We start from the raw sequence: 17878 nt of genomic DNA, 5'->3' as shown, positions 1-17878 counted from the left end.
CGGCCCGAAGCGACAACAAATGCACTCACACGTGGAGACGTTTCACCTATTTTATTGGAAAATATTCAAAATAAACAAAAATGGCACAGCAGTATACAAATCTCAAAATGCATATAGCCAGTAGAAATACTGCAGTTCCCTCTGTGTAAATCTCTTGCTAGAAAATCATTTGTGATAATTGGGCAGGTGCTGGTCAATATACACACACGCACACATATGCACGCCTCCTTTTTCGGAGAAGAACACCTAAGTGTGATTTGAAAGTCAACGCCCGTCGTTGCATGTGTGTTTTTTGTGTTTAGTTGGTAGGTCGGTGGTGAGCAACATGCCGTACTGGACGAGAAACGCTGTGGGTCATTACGAGAGCTTTGCATATACAGAACACTCATTCAATGTTACTATATAAATGAATATATTTAAGACATAGCTAAATGATAAATACATCAATATATCCATGTTAGTGGCATTTCCAGACAAAGAAATTGCTATAAATTACTTTCAACCACAGTTACGTGTCGAACATTCTTGACTCTGATTAGAAGGTGAAAACAAACACCGATCAGGATAACTAAACTAAAAGAGGCAGTGAATTATATAATTTTTCTGGGGGGGGGGGGGATGGGCGATATTGTCAATAAAATGTTTGTTTGAGAGAAACCTGGAGCAGTGAAAAGAGCTTTGGGTTGTTGGGCCAAGCGAGGCTGAGCAGGGCTGAGAGAGAGACCAGGCCAAGCAGAGCCATCCATTTATTTATTTATTTTTCTTTCCCTCAGGCTTGCCTGATTTTGGATGGGGTGTAGTTCTTGTCAACAGACTCATCCTGTAGAAACATGTGCAGGCATCGCTCATTCTGAGCTAGAGGGTGACCGGCCACTCTGGAAAACAAAAGCAAAAGTGGACATTCAAACATGAAGCTTTGATGAGTTTAAACAGGGATGAGCACAAACAGGAAACAAGATTTTGCATGAATTACTGAAATGGACGTGAGAAGTGTGGGGATTTTTTATTTTTATTTTTTTATAAATTGTGCTAGAAGGACAATTATTTAGCATTCAACATTTTTATGCAAGTATTTCTAAAGGATGATATCTTTTGTGTGCATGCTTTAAAAAAAAAAAAAAAAAGCACAAAAAAAAAAAAAAAAAAAGTGACTCGCCCACTTTTAATGGGTTATTTACAGCCTGCACAATAAACTGGTCATGTCAGGTGTTTTGCTGTATTTCAATCCTATCAGACTCCAGTAACATGTAAATGCATAAGGATTGATACAATGCTTTTAAAATAATTTTACTGAGTATAACTGCGTTTTAAAGTATATATTTACACATATATGCCACATCCTTCAAAAGTGCCACTGTGGCATATGGGGGGAAAACATTTAAGTATAACTTTTGTTAAATTTAGTTAATAAGCAAGCTGAGTAGGTAAGTAAAATTTACTTTCACAAAGAAGCAGTCGTACAACAAAACAGAGTAAAATATGTAAGAATAGGTAAGTGCAGTAACAGCAATACAAAATCTGATCAAGATACAAAACAAACATGTAGTTTAAAAACAAAAATCCAAACAATAAAAAAAAAAAAACGGTCAAACTACAAAAAGTTTTACAAGCTAACACTGCTTAATAACACATCTAGGTACTCGCCTGTCATTAAAAGCTGCTTCTCATTCACTGTTCAGTGTCTTAACCACCGACGACACAGAATGAACTTCAAACACTACAATAAGTGCACAACTTCAATTAGGCATTCCTGAAGTTACATGGGCACCATTTATAAACAGTTATAACACTCTTATTTTTGTGTGTGTGAAAGGCAAAGAATTTCCCACCTTTGTTTGAACCCTTTTAACTTGTCATCTCCCTACGGTCTCTAAAATATACTATACTATATTATATTATATGAGTGCATTCAAAGTCAAACCTGTTTAAATTTAGTGCGCAGTTTCGATTTGGGATAGATTTCAGTCAACAATGTCACTGATTCACTAACAAATAATTTAAACTACTCTGAAAAATAATTACGCTAAAGTAATTTATACTAATGGAGAATAAAGAGCTGATCTGAACTGATCTAGTTAACATATCGGTAGTTTAATGGTTAAAAGTTACTGTTATATATCATTGATGATATTATAAACTATATTGCCACATATAGTAATGTACAGCACAGTACATTTCCCTAATCGGCCAAAAATGTGAAAAAGAGTAACTCTTATTTGAATTTGCCATTTAACCGTAAATTTACGACAACTTTATCTCACATTTACAAACACATTGACAGTCACAAAAACTGTTCACTTGGGAGTAGTAATCCGTTTTCCCCCTTTTGACTCAGAAATGAGCAAAGATATAGAATTAAGTCACACCAAGGCAAACAGGAAAACTAGCAGACTGCCTGTCTCCTTCCACTATTTCACAAAGTTACTCTGATCCTAGTTTGAGGGATTGATAAGAGGCTCTGGAGTATTTGGTGTTCTCAAACGTCTTTAAATCCCAGTAGGACTTAAATGAATCAATATTTTATGACCCCCCTCCCAGTCAGAGTGGTAGTTCTTGTGGAAAATATTGGATGTTTGGGGCTCTGTTAAAGCCACTCTGACATCGAGTTTCCCTCAATGTCCCTTCAGATGACGCAAAGCGGCTTAACGAGAATGAGCCAGTGCACCTGAGACCCTTAAACGGCTCTTTTTGTAAACGACAAACTGCTCAGAACACATCAAAATGATAAGACTACACGCACTGTATGCATGCGTCTTAACCTCTGATAGGAAATATTTCATACAAATTAAGCAGCAAAGGGACTGAGCCAGAGGTCAAATACCAGGGCAGTCACCGGAAACATCAGGCTAGCTACCAACAAATACTGTTTAATAGGTTTGGAAATGTTGATCTGGACGTAAGGCGCAGCAGGAGCATGTTTACAATCTTTAAGCCATTTCCTCTTACCTGAAGCCAGCATTATGTATGACTAGCCTATCATAAAAAAAAAAAAAAAAAAAGATTGTTCGCTCTTCTCCTCCTCCTCACTCATTTTGCAGGGATAATCATGTTTAGCATTCCAAAAGATTTCCTCTTCACAATGCTCTCAATCACAGATTTAACAATGCTGCCAGCCACATCAGCCGGTGTTAAGTCTGAACAATAATATGATTAACAGCAGTGTTTCATTCACAGAAAGCACGGGAGGGAGAAATCTTAATTACCAACACATTCTTGTCTCCTTTAAAAATAAATAAATAAATAAATAAATGAAGAAGAAAAAAACCATTTATGGATTTTAATGTTCCTCAACTGTCTTTGCACACTTAATATTCCAACAGGAAACATTGAAGCATTTGCACATGAAACAAAGATAATGGCCAAGTCTGCAATCAAAGCAAATAATTACAATCAGACTGTAACTTTTATTGTTCCGCAGCTGAAAACGAGGACATGCTGGATCAAAAATAAGCAGAGGTGCACACACCATCCCGTGGAACCACGCGCTGTAATTTGAGCTGCAATTAACATAAATTACACATCAACAACAAAACAAATGTGGGAAAAATTATGTTGTGGGGGTGCGCACTTGAGTCCTCTTTGGTTGTTCTTGTCCTTTGCGAGGTAATTATAAAGGAGATTTAAGGAGGATAGTGAGGAAAAAGACCTGCCCGTCTCCGAGGGTTCAGTTTGTTAACAATATGAAGAGAAGTGAAAAAGTTGAATCTAGTTATTGCACAACGTGCTTCATTGTTCGTCAGAGTTAAATAAAATAAATAAATAATTAAACTAGCAACGGCAGAAGCGGAAAACGACTGCAGCTGCAAAGAAGAAATTGTTAAGAAGAAATTGTTTTAACCTCATGGACGCATTGTGGGAGAATGGATAAAGACTGAGACGTGGACAGGCTTACTTGTTGAGAAACTGCTCCAGACCCTGTCTCCGCTCCTCGATGAAAGAGTCATCAAATATGCCATCATCTCCTCGGAAAGGAAGCTGCCGGAAAAGAGCTTTCCCCGGGAGAGGTGGTACAACCACCTGAGAGAACAGATTTCCCATTAGAAAGAAAAAAAGAAAAAGAAAGAAAGAGCAAAATTAAAAGTTTTTAATTGTTACAATAAATTATGAGAAATTTGAACAACTCAAACTATTTAAATATGGGTTTTGTCAATGCTTTTTGTGTGTCATTTCTGAAACTGTTTATGGGCTGAACCTAGACAGGGAAGAAAATGTTCTTTAACAACCCAAAGATGCACAAAACTCCCTTCTCTTTCATAGCAAAACACTGCAGATGTGGTCAATGTTATATGCTGATTTGATAAGCTAAGTACTCGAGCAGCCTTTGTGTGGAGTTCACTTCAATGGCTCACCTTGCTCTCCCTCTCCAGCTCCGCTCTGAGCCACTCAAAGTCGCTGTACCGCCTCCGTACAGAAGACTCCTTCAGCTTGAAGATGGGTAGGTTGGTCTATGGACAAACACAAGCCGCAGACTGTTACAGGTGTCACTTTTAAGAGCTGTTGTGATTTACAAAGAAATTGCCCTTAAACTCTGGCTGCAGTTATTCAAATGAAATCACAGTTTTTCAAGAAGTAGCTTGATATACACTAAGAAAATTTCAGGTAAGTCAGAGTGGTTCAAAGTAAAGCTCAGAAAGCTGAGTTCAAGAAATATCGATTGAATCGTTTAGCAAGTGATAGGAAAATCCAGTTTGTGTGGATGATTTCTCCCCCCACATATCTCTTTTTGCATTTTACTGCCATGCTTCGAGTCCACTTGCCCTCTGGGGAGGGACAGATCACTGCAAAATCCATTAAAAGCTGTCCCAAGTAATCACTTTTATCCTGATGAATAAAAGTGATTATGAACCTGTCCGTAGGACATGAGTCGGCACTAAGTGCAAGGACAACAACAAAGAAAATCCTAATCTGTAACCAGATACCAGATTTCAAAGTAATCAAGCACTAATGGGAGATTCTGGACATCGCCATCAAGCCAATGAGTGAGAGAATAGTTATAATTAATATAATTTTGGAGACTCAATCCCACCGTGGAGGTGGCTTACTAAGACACTCTGCTGTTCCTACAGGTTGATGGTGAGGATAATGAAAATGATGCCCGTTTTATTTAAATAAAGTTATGGATTTATCACCACAATGTGATAAAGTAAATCTTTATTTTAAAGCTCAAAAGAATGGAAAATAAAAAGAAAACTGATCAGCAACTATGGGATTGATTTTTACTTCTGACTGTTGCTCAAACTAAGCAAGCAAATGTTAAACAGACTCATTCTTATATAGTGCTTTTTGACTGAGCACTCAAAGCTGAGTACTACTGTCTGACATTTCATATCCATCCATTTTCTTGCTCTCTCGTCCACTTCAGTGCCGTGGGAATTGCATCCAAGCTGACACCAGGTGAAGAGGATACACCCTGGACAAGTCACCAGTCTATCGCAGATTTACTCACTCACTGTATCGATGGGTTTTCATGCAAACAGAGTCATCACCACAGCTCCATACCATTTATACCAGCGCTGAAGCTGCAAGAACTCATTGAAGTGGTCTCCTAAACAATAGGTTTCCCTGCTTAGACAAAGCCTCCAGATCCAGAAACAAAGAAATCTGAAGTGTAATTTACTTTCTGAAAAAATAATTCTTATTCAGGTACATTATACATGTACTAAAATTGTTATTTAAACAGTTCTAACCTGTCACTTTAATGTACATAAAGTTATAATAAAAAGCTGGCATTGGATACTCCAAATACCTGATCTATACAGCTCTGTATACCATTATTATCACTTTGACCTTCTGCTCACTCACTACTGACCTTGAGAAGAGAGGTCAGGGGTTAAATGTGACATATTTTAAATCTTCATACAATACTTTTTTATATGTTGATAATATACGGTGTATTTGTAACAACCACACTTTCAAAGTTTTTGTTAATTTTTTACAAATAAAACATTAAGTTGACCACAAAGACCTTGGTGGATGTAAGCCACATTTTATTGATTTGTTAACATGACCTCACTCTACATGCCTACAAATTCATTCAATTCTATATGTGGGATGTTTACACACGCAATTGTAAACGCCACCAAAAACAGGTAAATATTAAATCAACTGAGGAAGAAAAAAAAAAACCCAGACGGATTGATTGATAATAAAATAATCACTAGTTGTAGTTCTGTTTTCGTTTGCTATATTAGGCCAATTCTGTTATTTCAAGTGTACTGGGTACTTTTATTTGATACAACCACCAAACTGCAAAGCAGTATCTCTGTACTGTTGGAAGTGTTCCTAGGGCTGTGCAATATGACCAAAATCTCATATCCTGATATAAGAATTTTATCGTCCCGATAACGATATAAATCACAAAAATATAACATTTTCTGTAAATTCTGTGAATCTCGGGCAGCTCGACTTGCCGGAAGTGTTCCCAGCTGTGCGTCATGTAGCTGGAGTCGAGTGTTTTTAACAGATGCATTAAACGATACATTTTTAGACATAAGTTGTAACGGCCGCCGTTTTCTTTGTGAGTATTTATTACAAGGCGTGCTGCGGGGAAAAGCCTGTTCTAACGTTTGAGTCTAAGGTTTATTTTTTAGCACCTGGCGCCTCTTTTTTTACTTCTCATCCGTAAATAATCTGCTCTTTCACGTGATTCAGTTTATTTTGAAAAGTCTCAAGTGGATCTTGAGCTTTATTGTGAAAGGTTTATGTGGAACATAAACAAGCGGACACGCGATGGTGTTACCGTTGTTGTTGCTAACCAAAACAGGCGCTTGTCCGTCAGTAGTGTGGTTATATTAAAAATAAGAGAAAGAGAGAACTTTAAGAAATTAATATAGCCACTACAGTGACCATCAAAATGGTGGAAAAAAATATTGCCGTAAACAGTTTATTTTGTGACACCACGAAACAAACGATAGCATAAAATGAAACGATAGATGTTTTTATATCGTCATCCGATATATATCGTTATATCGAACAGCCCTAAGTGTTCCCCAAGAGTTAACAAACTCACCAAGACATTCATTTATTGGAAACATGTTTTAAGAAAATGTGATAACTAAAAACAAAACAAAGGTTTGTACTTTCTGTGGCAATCATATGAATATCAGAAAATGATCACTAAAAAGCTTTCAGGGAGAGCTTGAGCTAACTTGAAAGAGCTAGAGAGGAAGGTTTTATTGACTTGGTTTTGGGCATAGCTTTGTCTTATCTACTCTAACTTAGTAAAAAAAAAAAAAAGGAGGGGGGGGGGGGGGGGGGGAACAAAAAACTCCTTCAAATCGAACCAAACCGAACAGAAAATTGAAATTGGCCTCAAGGCGAAAAGAAATTCCACATTTTGCTAACCAAGGTCTGTCCCACTCAGAATGCTTTGCCATTTTTTTGTGCGTTCACACAGATGTGTGCATAATTCCAAGTTGCTGTTGACAAGCACTTGAGAGTGAATTTCATTTTAAAAAAAGAGGAGATGTTTCGACATTGACAGAGAACATTGAAGCAAACAGCACATTACGGCACAATGCCAAAGCTCTTCACTATTCCTGACAGCACATGGCCATCCCATGACAATGTACAAACAAGGAGGGAGTGAGTGAGCATTTCATTGGCAGGCTACATTCACAGAAGGTCAGAATTCATGGAAGAAGGAATCACAAGAGCAAAGCAATTGAGCAAGTAGGTGCAGCATGAATACAGCGCGAGCAGCAGACTGATCGATAAGCAGACGACTGTGACTGTGTGCGGTAAAGGGGATGGAGAGTTAACTAGAAGGCTGAGTAAATGGCTGAACAAAAGAGAAAGGAGGTGGGTGTACGTGGTCATAAAGAAGGAGCAGAGATACTAGAGAGGTTGGAAGCTTTGCCTGCTCTATGCAAGACTAATTGAAGAGGAGGAAGACCAGGAGTGGTCTTTTCTCTCTCTCATGGTCTCCCCTTTTCAGTCTTTTTCCTTTTTATTTCCCTTGATCTGCAAAACTAAGTCACATTTTCTGCCCTTGAGACTCCTCTTGTGGTGTTTGAATGGGAAAAATATGGGCATTTGTTTTCTTCAGTCTTTGCTCTGTCCTATCCTCAACCTTCAAAATTATGGATCCCACCCGAGTTTAGTGGGCAAGAACAAACTCATCTGTCACACCCTTAGCAATGATGAAGAGAGTCGCCCATCAACCACGACTGGTTTGATGTTTAACTGTAAAATAAATGCTACCTGGGCAATTTACTCAATCGCACAGAATGTTTTCTTGAGCTGATGATTGGGTTAAAATCTGGACTCGTATAGACACACTGATCTTTCACATGACCCCTTCATCAATATACCCCACCGTCTTCCAAATGTGGATTTGAATACTATTACAGGTGATCTCACTTAAAAAGTCAGTGCTTTTGGTCCATTGAGTTTTCCTGATTTATTTATGAGTTCAGCTGAACACAATTTTCTTTTGCTTTCTTACCAACCATTTCAGTATTACAGTAAAGTTGGCCATCTATTGATCGTTTATCTTATAGGATATTCTCAGCTGACCGTTTCCTTTTCAATCTCACGGGACTTCATAACTGTCAAATGGATCACCTCAAAACTGCAACTGATACACACTAGAGGGCACAAATCACCTGTGTACAACTAAAAGGTTTGTATACATTAACTTGTCAGCATAATAACGCATAATATAAGATCCAGCGATGGACCTCTCTATGTCAGAAATCTGCAAAGAATTATTAACGTTTCACAGACAGGATGCAACAACACTAATAAACTGCAGTAAATAAGAAAGCCCTGTATGCCAACATATAATAAAAGCTTCTGAGGTGGCTGTGGAAGAGCAGGTAGAGTAGGTTGTCTACCAAGTGAAAGGTTGGTGGATCAATCTCCAGCTACTCCAGTCCATCTGTAGAAGTATCTTCAGTCAAGATACTAAACCCTGATACTGATAATTGCCAACGTTTTTTGCATCCATCAGAGTTTGAGTGCATATAAACGTTAGATAAAAGTGCTTAGGCATAGATAAAAGCACTGCATGAATGTATGGGATTGAGTGAATGAGAGTTGTAGTAGAAAGCTCTTTGAGTGCTCAAACTGAGGAGAAAGGTGCTATACAAGTACCTGTCCATTTACATTTAGCTTAACCATTTTCTAGCGGTTTGCTCTGCCTTTTTTCTAACAAGTTTTCATGACTCTGCAGACATTTTTGTGTTTTAATCTAACTGGAATTTCTAACTGAAATTGCAGGAATAACTGATCCCTCAACACTGACACAAGTATGCCCAAGTAGTGAACGTAAGAGTTTACTGAATGGAGTTGAGGCATTGGTATTTAATGATGTAACTGCTGAAAGATTTATTTTTCAATGTTTAATTTACATGGCAGATGAGACAGGCAGAAATATGTGAACTGATAGGCAACAAAGCACATATATGAAAATAGCAGATACTGTTTGTGTCACAGAGACTTATAGTACTTTAAAGGTCACTCCTCAGTTATTTCAGGTCAACTATACAAGGCTTACATGGACATTAAGTAAAGATTGAAAAAAAAAAAACCCAACACAACTGCAGGTCAAACTCCTTAGTCCATTCTGCACCACATGCAAGCTATTTACATTGTGAATGCACTAACCCTGAAACTGCCAAGCATTCAATTCCTTGAAAAACAGCAGTTAGGACACTGGATCAGTTTCCCAGGCATGGATTAAGCATAGCCCTAGATTAAAAAGATGTTGTTGTTTTTGTGAAACTGATTTATTGTAATAGCTATGCTATGGCGTTTAGTAATGTCTTGGCCAAAATGTGCAAGGAATTCCATAAAAAGACCTTATCTATATGGGAGAATTCGTTGATCTAAAACCTGTATATACCTTTTATCATTGATGCTGGCCTTTCAGATGTTCAAGCTGCCAATTCCACTAACACACCCCCATACCACATGCATACAGGCTTTTGAACTGAGCGCTGATAATAAGTCAGATGGTCACACTCCTCTTTAGTTGAGAGGATGCAGCGTTCATGTTTTCCAAAAAGAGTTTGAATCAATGATGAATTCAATGTGTCTGACCACAGAACAGTTTTCAACTTTGTCTTATTCACAAATCACAAAGGATCGCAATATTTTTTTGGGAATTGGGGTTATAAACAAGCTGATTTGAAAACAAAGTTTAGTCCCCCTTTTCCCCCCTTAGGACGAATACGCCAAATCACATCAATAAATATTAACTGATGTAATATTCAGAGCCTGGACTATACATAAAAAAGGAAATTCGTAAGATTATTTTAAATAAATAAGGCCACATTTATTACATTTAAAACATAAAACCAAGTGAAATAACCTGGTTCAGGTGACACTGTATTAACTGTAGGAGTATTTCCTTACACTGGGCACAATATCTGCCACTCCCTCTTTCAACTGTTTTTTTTTTGTGTGACTAAACAGCCCACCAAAAAACTTCCTTTTTCAATTATTTCAAGTTCATTCCAGGTGAAGCTGTCAATGAACCCCTCACTCCTCCTCGTTCTCAGGTCACAGGAGAAGTGGATTATCTTAGCTTTATCGCCCCAGTGCTCTAGCATTAACTCCGCTCTCCTCTCACCGTGGTTCGTCCCTGCTGCGTCATGTTACCTCACAGCATGGAGCGCCACAAAGTTAATCCCCACCACAACAGATCACAGTTACAGGTAATCTGCCACCACCGTGACTCTAATCCCATCACGTGAACACAGAAAACACTTATCCATGTGCGAGCACACATTGACAGAGGAGGTATGCAGGCACAGGTGTTAGGCACAGGATTTGACCAGTCACACATTTAACAATGTAAATATAATAGTCCAAAGCATTCGAGCCTGCTTGTATGCACACTAGAACCCGGACCACTTATCTCAAGACAATGAAGCAAGCAGTGAGAGTGTAAGGAAAGAAAGTCACCTGGCCTTTCAGTTCCCTCACCCACCATAACCCTGTGATTAAGAGATTGGCCTTTCAGGACAAGGGGAGGAACGAAAACGACAGAACTGAAAAATGAGAGGTCTCACTCATGCTTTCTCTCTCTAACACGAACACATAGAAAGAGGCGGTGCGTGAGAGCTCTACAAGTCAAAGATCAGGTTTCCCCGGCCTCTGTTCTTTTCACGGCTGGTTAGAGGTTAGGACCAGGGTGTATCAACTTACTAACCCCTCACAGTGATCAGAACAGGGGACCAGCCCACACCCAGTCAGGTCTTAGGATTTTATTAACTGATTTTTTTTTTTGTTTTTTTTTTTTTAAAAGGGACACAAAAAAAAAAAAAGAAGAAAAAAAAAAGATGCTTTCCTCACTTTGTAAAAGACAGATACAAGAGGAAAGCCAGACAAAACAGCAAGCAAAAGGCACAAATAGGACATTTGCAAAGGTAGAAAAATACAGAAATGAGAAATTAATGGCCACATTAAAAGCAAAGGTGGAAAAATAGATTTTTAGACATCATTAAAATAGGAGCATAAAGCTACATGTACCTCCTTCAAAGTGGATCTACTTGCTTCACTTTCAATTATGAGTGTTCAAGGTGCAATCTACGCTCCATAGGAAGAGCATGTGATTCATAATGTGTGGGACACAATACCTTAGGCTCATTGAAAATGGGTTGAAAAGAGGCAGAACCCTTAAAAACAGCGAGACACAGAGAGAGGGAGAGAGGGGACAAAGATCACTCATCTCCTGAGAGAATAGTTCAAGGCCACCATGCATTAGCTTTTAGCAGGATGGATTAAGTCAAGTTTGAGAGTGCACATCCTAAACCTCCCCCATGCCCCCTTCTCACCCCTCCCATATAGTCCCCTTTCAGAATAATAGCATTAAAAATGGCAACATAATACCATCTCATTGCATCATATTCCAAAATGGGAAAAAAAGACCCCGAACAAAAGAGTTGGGGCTATGGGTCTCTTGCTCTCGCCTCTCCATGTACTCTCTCACTCGTTCCCTCGCTTGCCGGCCTCTGCGGCCTGACAGCCTACCCTCTCTCCGACTCGCCTAGCTGGCAAAAAGCTGCTTTGTTGCCATAGTATCAACTCCCACTTTTGATACTGTCATTTCAAGTAGGATATGGTAGCCTTGATACAATATGTTCCCCATTTCCATTAAAATAGTTGTCGAAGAGGATGCTGTAGACTTTGGATTACACTTGACTGTGCCTGACAAGCCTCCCCTCCTCCCCCCACAATCCACACACACCCACACACACCATCTCTCCCCATTTTATTAATGACCAAAGGCCCCCGCCCTCACCCTGGTGCCCAAATGGAAAAGAGAAAGAAAGAGAGAGGGAGAAGCTATGGGAGAAGAGAAGAGGAGGGGTAGAAGACTGAGTGAGAGTGGGAGACACCGCTATAAGAGCCCTTTTATGTACTCCTATCCATAAACAAAGTGAGATCCCAAAGTTCGCTCCCCTGAATGTGCTCTCTGGATGAGATGGGAACCAACTAAAATTTTGATAATATCCATCACCCATTCCTCCTACTCCACACACATACACCCCCATCCCAGCTCCAACCCCCTGTTTGCTGAGGGTCCAAACAAATACACTATGCTGTATTGAGGGGAGGGGGGTCCGCCAAACCAGACACTACACAGAAAAAAGTAAAAGACCATTAAGGTGATATGATAGGACTCATGAAAAACAACTCTCTCCATTAGGAACATGAAACATGTGCAGAAGCATAAAAAAAGCAACCATAAGCCACTTCAAAAACTACCCTTAAAACGAAGGGATTTGGATTGGAACAGATATCCATTGTTTCAGCATGACCCCCGACATTACGAGTCTGCTCATGCAAAATGAGATATCCGCCTCCTTTCGGTGTGAACTTAGCTTCCACTTCGTTAAAAAACTGATGCATAGAGTGAGAGATTGATCCCATTAATTTCAAACGCCAAACGCAGGCCCGTCTGCCAACAAGTGACTATGCCTCACAGCCACAGTAAACAATGTTTAAACAATTTGTCTCGCCACTAACTTTGTGAGCATCCCAACACCGCCGGTGAGTCACAGGCAAACTGAATGACTCTTATTTCAACAGTCTCGGAGCAAACTTCATGATTTCAGTTATCATGGGGAACAACGGTAACACGGTATGAACCAGGAAAGTGACTGCACACAGCTGGGAGTAAAATGGGAAAGTAAGCAACAGGATGAAATCTGGTGAGGGGGTGGCTTTCTGCCCTCCCATGGGTGGGGGGGTGAGTTGGAGGGTGAGGATGGGGAGTAAATGCTCCAGCTCCCCCTCACCACACACACACCCACCCAGCCACCCTGGCCTGGTTCAATTCTTCTCTTTTCTCAATGAGGGGATTAGGCAGACTCTCTCACTGCGGCCACAAGAGCTCTCTCGATTTCGGGGTGGATAGCGGGACAGCAGTGAGAACAGGGGAAAAGGTTAGGAACGGAAACAGTACAGAGTAATGAGATGATATATTTCAAGTATTCTGAAATATTAAAAGAAAGGTAGATGAAGAGGGGGAAAGAGGGGAAAAAAAGCAATGAAGGGGCAAAGCAAACACTACGCATTCCAGACCTAGGCCTTGTGGCAAACACTCTTTAATGGCTGGAGATGGAGTAAAACGCTTCCAAAGAAAGCTAAAGAAAGGAGAAGGAGAGAAGCAAAGCTAAGTTGACACCACGTTTGTTGAGAAGTGAGGGATGCACCGCTTCTTCTGTGGTCTTATGCAAAGCAGGGTCACACAGGGCTATGAGGTGCACAATAATGCTGATTACACGCATATGCTAATTATTACACGCTAATCAAGTACAGTAGCCTTATATTCAACGCTAATGCCTGGAGACAGCTTCTCTCCTCTCAACTCGTTTCTTAAAGGTAAAGGAAAACGACTAAATACTTGAGGGCTGGTAACCAATCTAAATACTCCGGGCCAGTAACTACAGGGGTGTCAGTCAACCAAGATGACAATTTAGAGATGAGGAGATGGAGCAATCAGATGAGCCTATAGTGACTGTCTGACAGTCTGTGTATTTAAAATCGAACACAAAAGGTCCAATAATAGTTACATTTATACAAAATTGCCTGGCTTATGTGGCAAAACTGACAAGCCTTTAAAAGGAGTTCTTAAAGCTTGAAAATACTGTAAAAAATACAAAGTTTACCTCGTGGCTAACCCAGCTAAAATGTGTCTTTTTTTCGTTTCTCGTGAATCTAACTGCCTGCTTGTTGTGTCTGCATGTCAAATAAGACTTATATTTTAACATTCTCACAAAATTCCTGATGTAGGCATGACATTTAATATCTGACAAAAGCAGCAGCAGCTGAATCAAACGGTCCAAGGTTGTCCAAGTTGTTCACCATGGAGCTTTCACTGAGATTATCAGCACAGGCAGACTGCTAAGTTGTCACTGAAATAAAAAACGTTCAAACTTTTCATTGTTCTAAAAAACTCTTAAAATCTATAGTTTTATGACAACCACGTCAACTCCCGTTTCCATGTATGATATGATTTAAAACTCCAATAATAGAGCAAGCGACCTTTAGTTTATATTTACATTTTTATTTTGTAAGACATTTATCCTATCAACACTGTGGGTACTGTGCCATAAACAGGATCAAAGAAAAGCATTTGCAGATTTAAGCAGGTTTGATGTTTCAAAGGTGGATTGCCAGATACATTTAGGTCCATAAGTATTTGGAAAATGACACAACTCTTGTCTCAGGACACAACCACAGTGGACTATAAATCAAACTATCGAGACACGATAGAAATGCAGACTTTCAGGGGATTTACAGACATTTTATACATATAAATTTCTAGAGGCTCTAAGGTAATTATAGAACCTAACCATTTTAAGGAGTGCTTTTAATATGCTGTTTCATCCTGTGACTTGCTTTGACACATTTGCTCCAAAAGGTGTCCAACTGATCTCTCTAACCTTAGCTCTGTCTTCAGCAAGTGAAAAGCATGCTCTATTTACTTTAGATCTGGAGACCGACTTGAAGAAGAAAAAAAAAAGAACTTCACAATATTTCTTTGAGTTGAGAAACACTTGAGCTGCTTTTGCAGTGTGATTTGGGACACTACTCATTTGCACTATGAAGTACTGTTCAATCCATTTTGCAGGATCTTTTGAGTGAATCTCAGCAGAAAGTATAGCCCTGTAGTCTTCACAATTCATTCTGCTACTTTTCAACAGTCACATAATAAATAAACACTAATTCCACTGACAGTCATACATGAAAGTGCCATAAAAAATGTCTCCACCATGTTTGACAGGTAATATGGCATGCTTTAGATCATGAGCCACTTCTCTCCCTCTCCATTATTTTCTCTTCAAGTATGATTGAAGTATGCACACCAGTCATTCTGGTACAAGTTCATTTTGTTTGCGTGTTTCAAATATTATTTCAAAACTATGCAGACTCTTCTAGATGGTTTCTGACAGTCTAATCAGGGCTGCTTGTACTTGAGTGCAACCAGTGATTTGCACCTTGTTGTAAACCCTTTGTTATTTACATTTATGAAGGTATCTCTTGACTGTAGACCGCCTCGTGGCTTGGTTAGATGTTGTGAAGCTGCTTTCCTTAACCATGGAAACCCCCTATTTTAGTTGTATTCTGTAGTCTTTCAGACCTTTTGGTGTTGCTGATTTGGCCAGTCTGATCATTTCCATCTCTCTGTTAGGTTTATTTTAGGTTTTCAACCTATTGCCCTCCTTTACTTGCGTCAGCATCTTTGTTTTTCATCTGCTTAATTTGCAATAAAACAACAAGGGAACAGATCTCATCTGACAAAGAAAATGTCAGTCAGTTATTAATTATTTTTGAGCATCTAAAAATGGGAAAATGTATAAAAATTGGTTCAAGGCTTCTTGAATTAAAGCTGTCACCAAGTCATGAGGATGCAGGTGCATCATTGCAGTTCTATCACATCTGGAGAGTTTAATTAAAATCCACAGCAGTTGTGGACAGAGGCAAAAAAAAAAAAGTGTGATTTTCCAAATATGTCTGTGAAGGTTCTCAGTCATCCAGGTCATCGTAGTCAAAGGAGCTTGCAAAGAAAAGCGTCTGGACTTCTTTAAGTTACTTGAAGACGTTTCAGTTCTGAACTGAAGAAGCTTCTCGGATGAGAGGTGAAACGTCTTCAAGTAACTTAAAGAAGTCTAGACGCTTTTCTTTGCAAGATTTTCCAAATACTTAACTGAACTAACTATTTTGCCAAATATCGCAATTACAGTGATTTATTTCTATAATTACAAGTTCCCAGGAAAAAAAAATACACTTCATCTTTGAGAACAGATCTTAAAAAGATACATTTGTTCTTTTGTTGTTGTTACATTGCAACAGTTTTAAGACACAAAAAGCCTAACAAAGGTTAGTGTTGGAGTTAATGTTGACTATGATTTGTTATTTTAATAGTTTGATTTTGGTTACTAGTGATCTGTATCAACACTGAAAGAAATGTATCAGCTGACCTCAGCTATTCAAGGCTAATTTTTACTCTGACCACAAAGTTACAGTAACAGAAAGATACACAGGATGTGTTTTGCAATTGCTGACTCTCTAACAGTTCTCATCCTGACCTATTGCTCAACAACACTGTTGCATTTCTACGCAGCATTAGCTGCCATCCCAGAATTTCACATTTAAAAAAAAAAAAAGTACACTGACAGCCAAATAGATAGTAAAGTGACAAAAATAATTCTTTATATGAAAAAAAACAAAACACCTTTTGTTCTCCTCTACAAGTTGGAGGAAGGAAGTGTGTTGTAAGGGGGTGGGTGAAACTGGACAGGATCAGGCAGCATCCTGCATCCTGTCTTTATAGCTCCAGAGAAGCTGACTCAAAAGTATGCTTTCCTTTAGGCTTCTGGTGATTTGTCACGTCAGAAAAGCTACAAAGTAAAATACTATACCAACCAAAATGTTCGCATTATGTCCCAGTGCACCATTTAGTCATACAGGCCAGTCCTCACCTCAGGATTGTCATTAAGTGTGACCAATACTGTTATCTGTGGTTTGCACTCGGACAATGGGGTGTGGCTGGAGATCAAATGTTCAGAAAGACGTTAAGTCTTTGAGAAGGTTATGTGTTTCGCTTAAACCGAGGTTATATAACTGCAGTTTATTTGTAGACATGTTTCAGCTGCGCTGTGGAAAAACACTTGAGGCTAATGTAAACACACACACGCGCGCGCACACCCCTTCTTTCCCGGAGCGATGTCGCCGTCAAAAGACACAGACACCGTTTCCGTTAACCACGTTATCAAACACTTTTAATTAACATGCAGTCAAACAGCTTTATGTACACCAACAACGTTGAGCAGACAGTGTAACGTCAGGTAACCGTGCAGTCAGATAAAGGCTGCTAGCTTCCTAGCAAGCGTCGACTAATTCCTTTAGCAACGGACAATTTGATACTTCTTAATAGCCCACACTTTTAAATATCGACCCTTTGAATGTCTTAGTGGGGGCAAAAATCGCGATGTCATAAAAATTACAACTTTCTGTGACTGCAGAAAAGATATGTTTGCGTGCTTAGGTGTGTAGCTTAAAAGCTAGCGCCATTTGCACTTGTTACGGTAGGCTCACCTTCAGTCTGACTTCGTACGTGGTGTATCTGCCTCTGCCCACCCCGACCGTCTCAGGGTTGCTTACATCAATCTCTAGAAAGTTACTCGGAGGTCCATAGGCGTCATTTAAGTTCTGAGGCTTGGTGTAAAGCCTTCTTGTATCAGCTATGGTTTCAGCCATGTCTCCCTTTCCTTCTAGCAGCCTGGGGATTGCGTGAAGTTAGTCAGATTACGAATATGCACGTCACCTTGATGGCCTTCAAAATAAAGGATTTTGGTGAATGCTGTGTATGTAAAATGAAGACTGACGTTAAAATACGGTCTGATTTCCTGACTTATCC

The 17878-nt window shown here is 39.3% G+C and overlaps 1 protein-coding gene across 1 annotated transcript; it reads right to left on the bottom strand.

Annotated features, from left to right (window-relative positions):
* Nucleotides 1-36: 36 nt before the first annotated feature.
* On the bottom strand, nucleotides 37-17768 carry snx3 (sorting nexin 3). The gene is made up of 4 exons (XM_082506937.1): nucleotides 17557-17768; nucleotides 4350-4445; nucleotides 3893-4017; nucleotides 37-875 (listed from the first exon to the last, which is right to left on the bottom strand). Exons 1-4 carry the CDS (start codon nucleotides 17716-17718, stop codon nucleotides 770-772), a joined length of 489 nt encoding a protein of 162 aa, XP_082363063.1. The 5' UTR covers nucleotides 17719-17768; the 3' UTR covers nucleotides 37-769.
* Between the last annotated feature and the right edge of the window lie 110 nt (nucleotides 17769-17878).

Source organism: Aulonocara stuartgranti (genome assembly GCF_965226115.1).
Source record: "Aulonocara stuartgranti genome assembly, chromosome: 15".
Taxonomy (NCBI): domain Eukaryota; kingdom Metazoa; phylum Chordata; class Actinopteri; order Cichliformes; family Cichlidae; genus Aulonocara; species Aulonocara stuartgranti.
This window is presented reverse-complemented; position numbering and strand designations above follow the sequence as displayed.

Coding starts and splice junctions, on each gene's coding strand:
- snx3 (XM_082506937.1), bottom strand. CDS start 17,718: ATGGCTGAAACCATAGCTGATACAAGAAGGCTTTACACCAAGCCTCAG. Junction 4,446..17,556: donor CGTACGAAGTCAGACTGAAG/GTGAGCCTACCG, acceptor GTTTGTCCATAG/ACCAACCTACCCATCTTCAA. Junction 4,018..4,349: donor AGCTGGAGAGGGAGAGCAAG/GTGAGCCATTGA, acceptor CTGTTCTCTCAG/GTGGTTGTACCACCTCTCCC.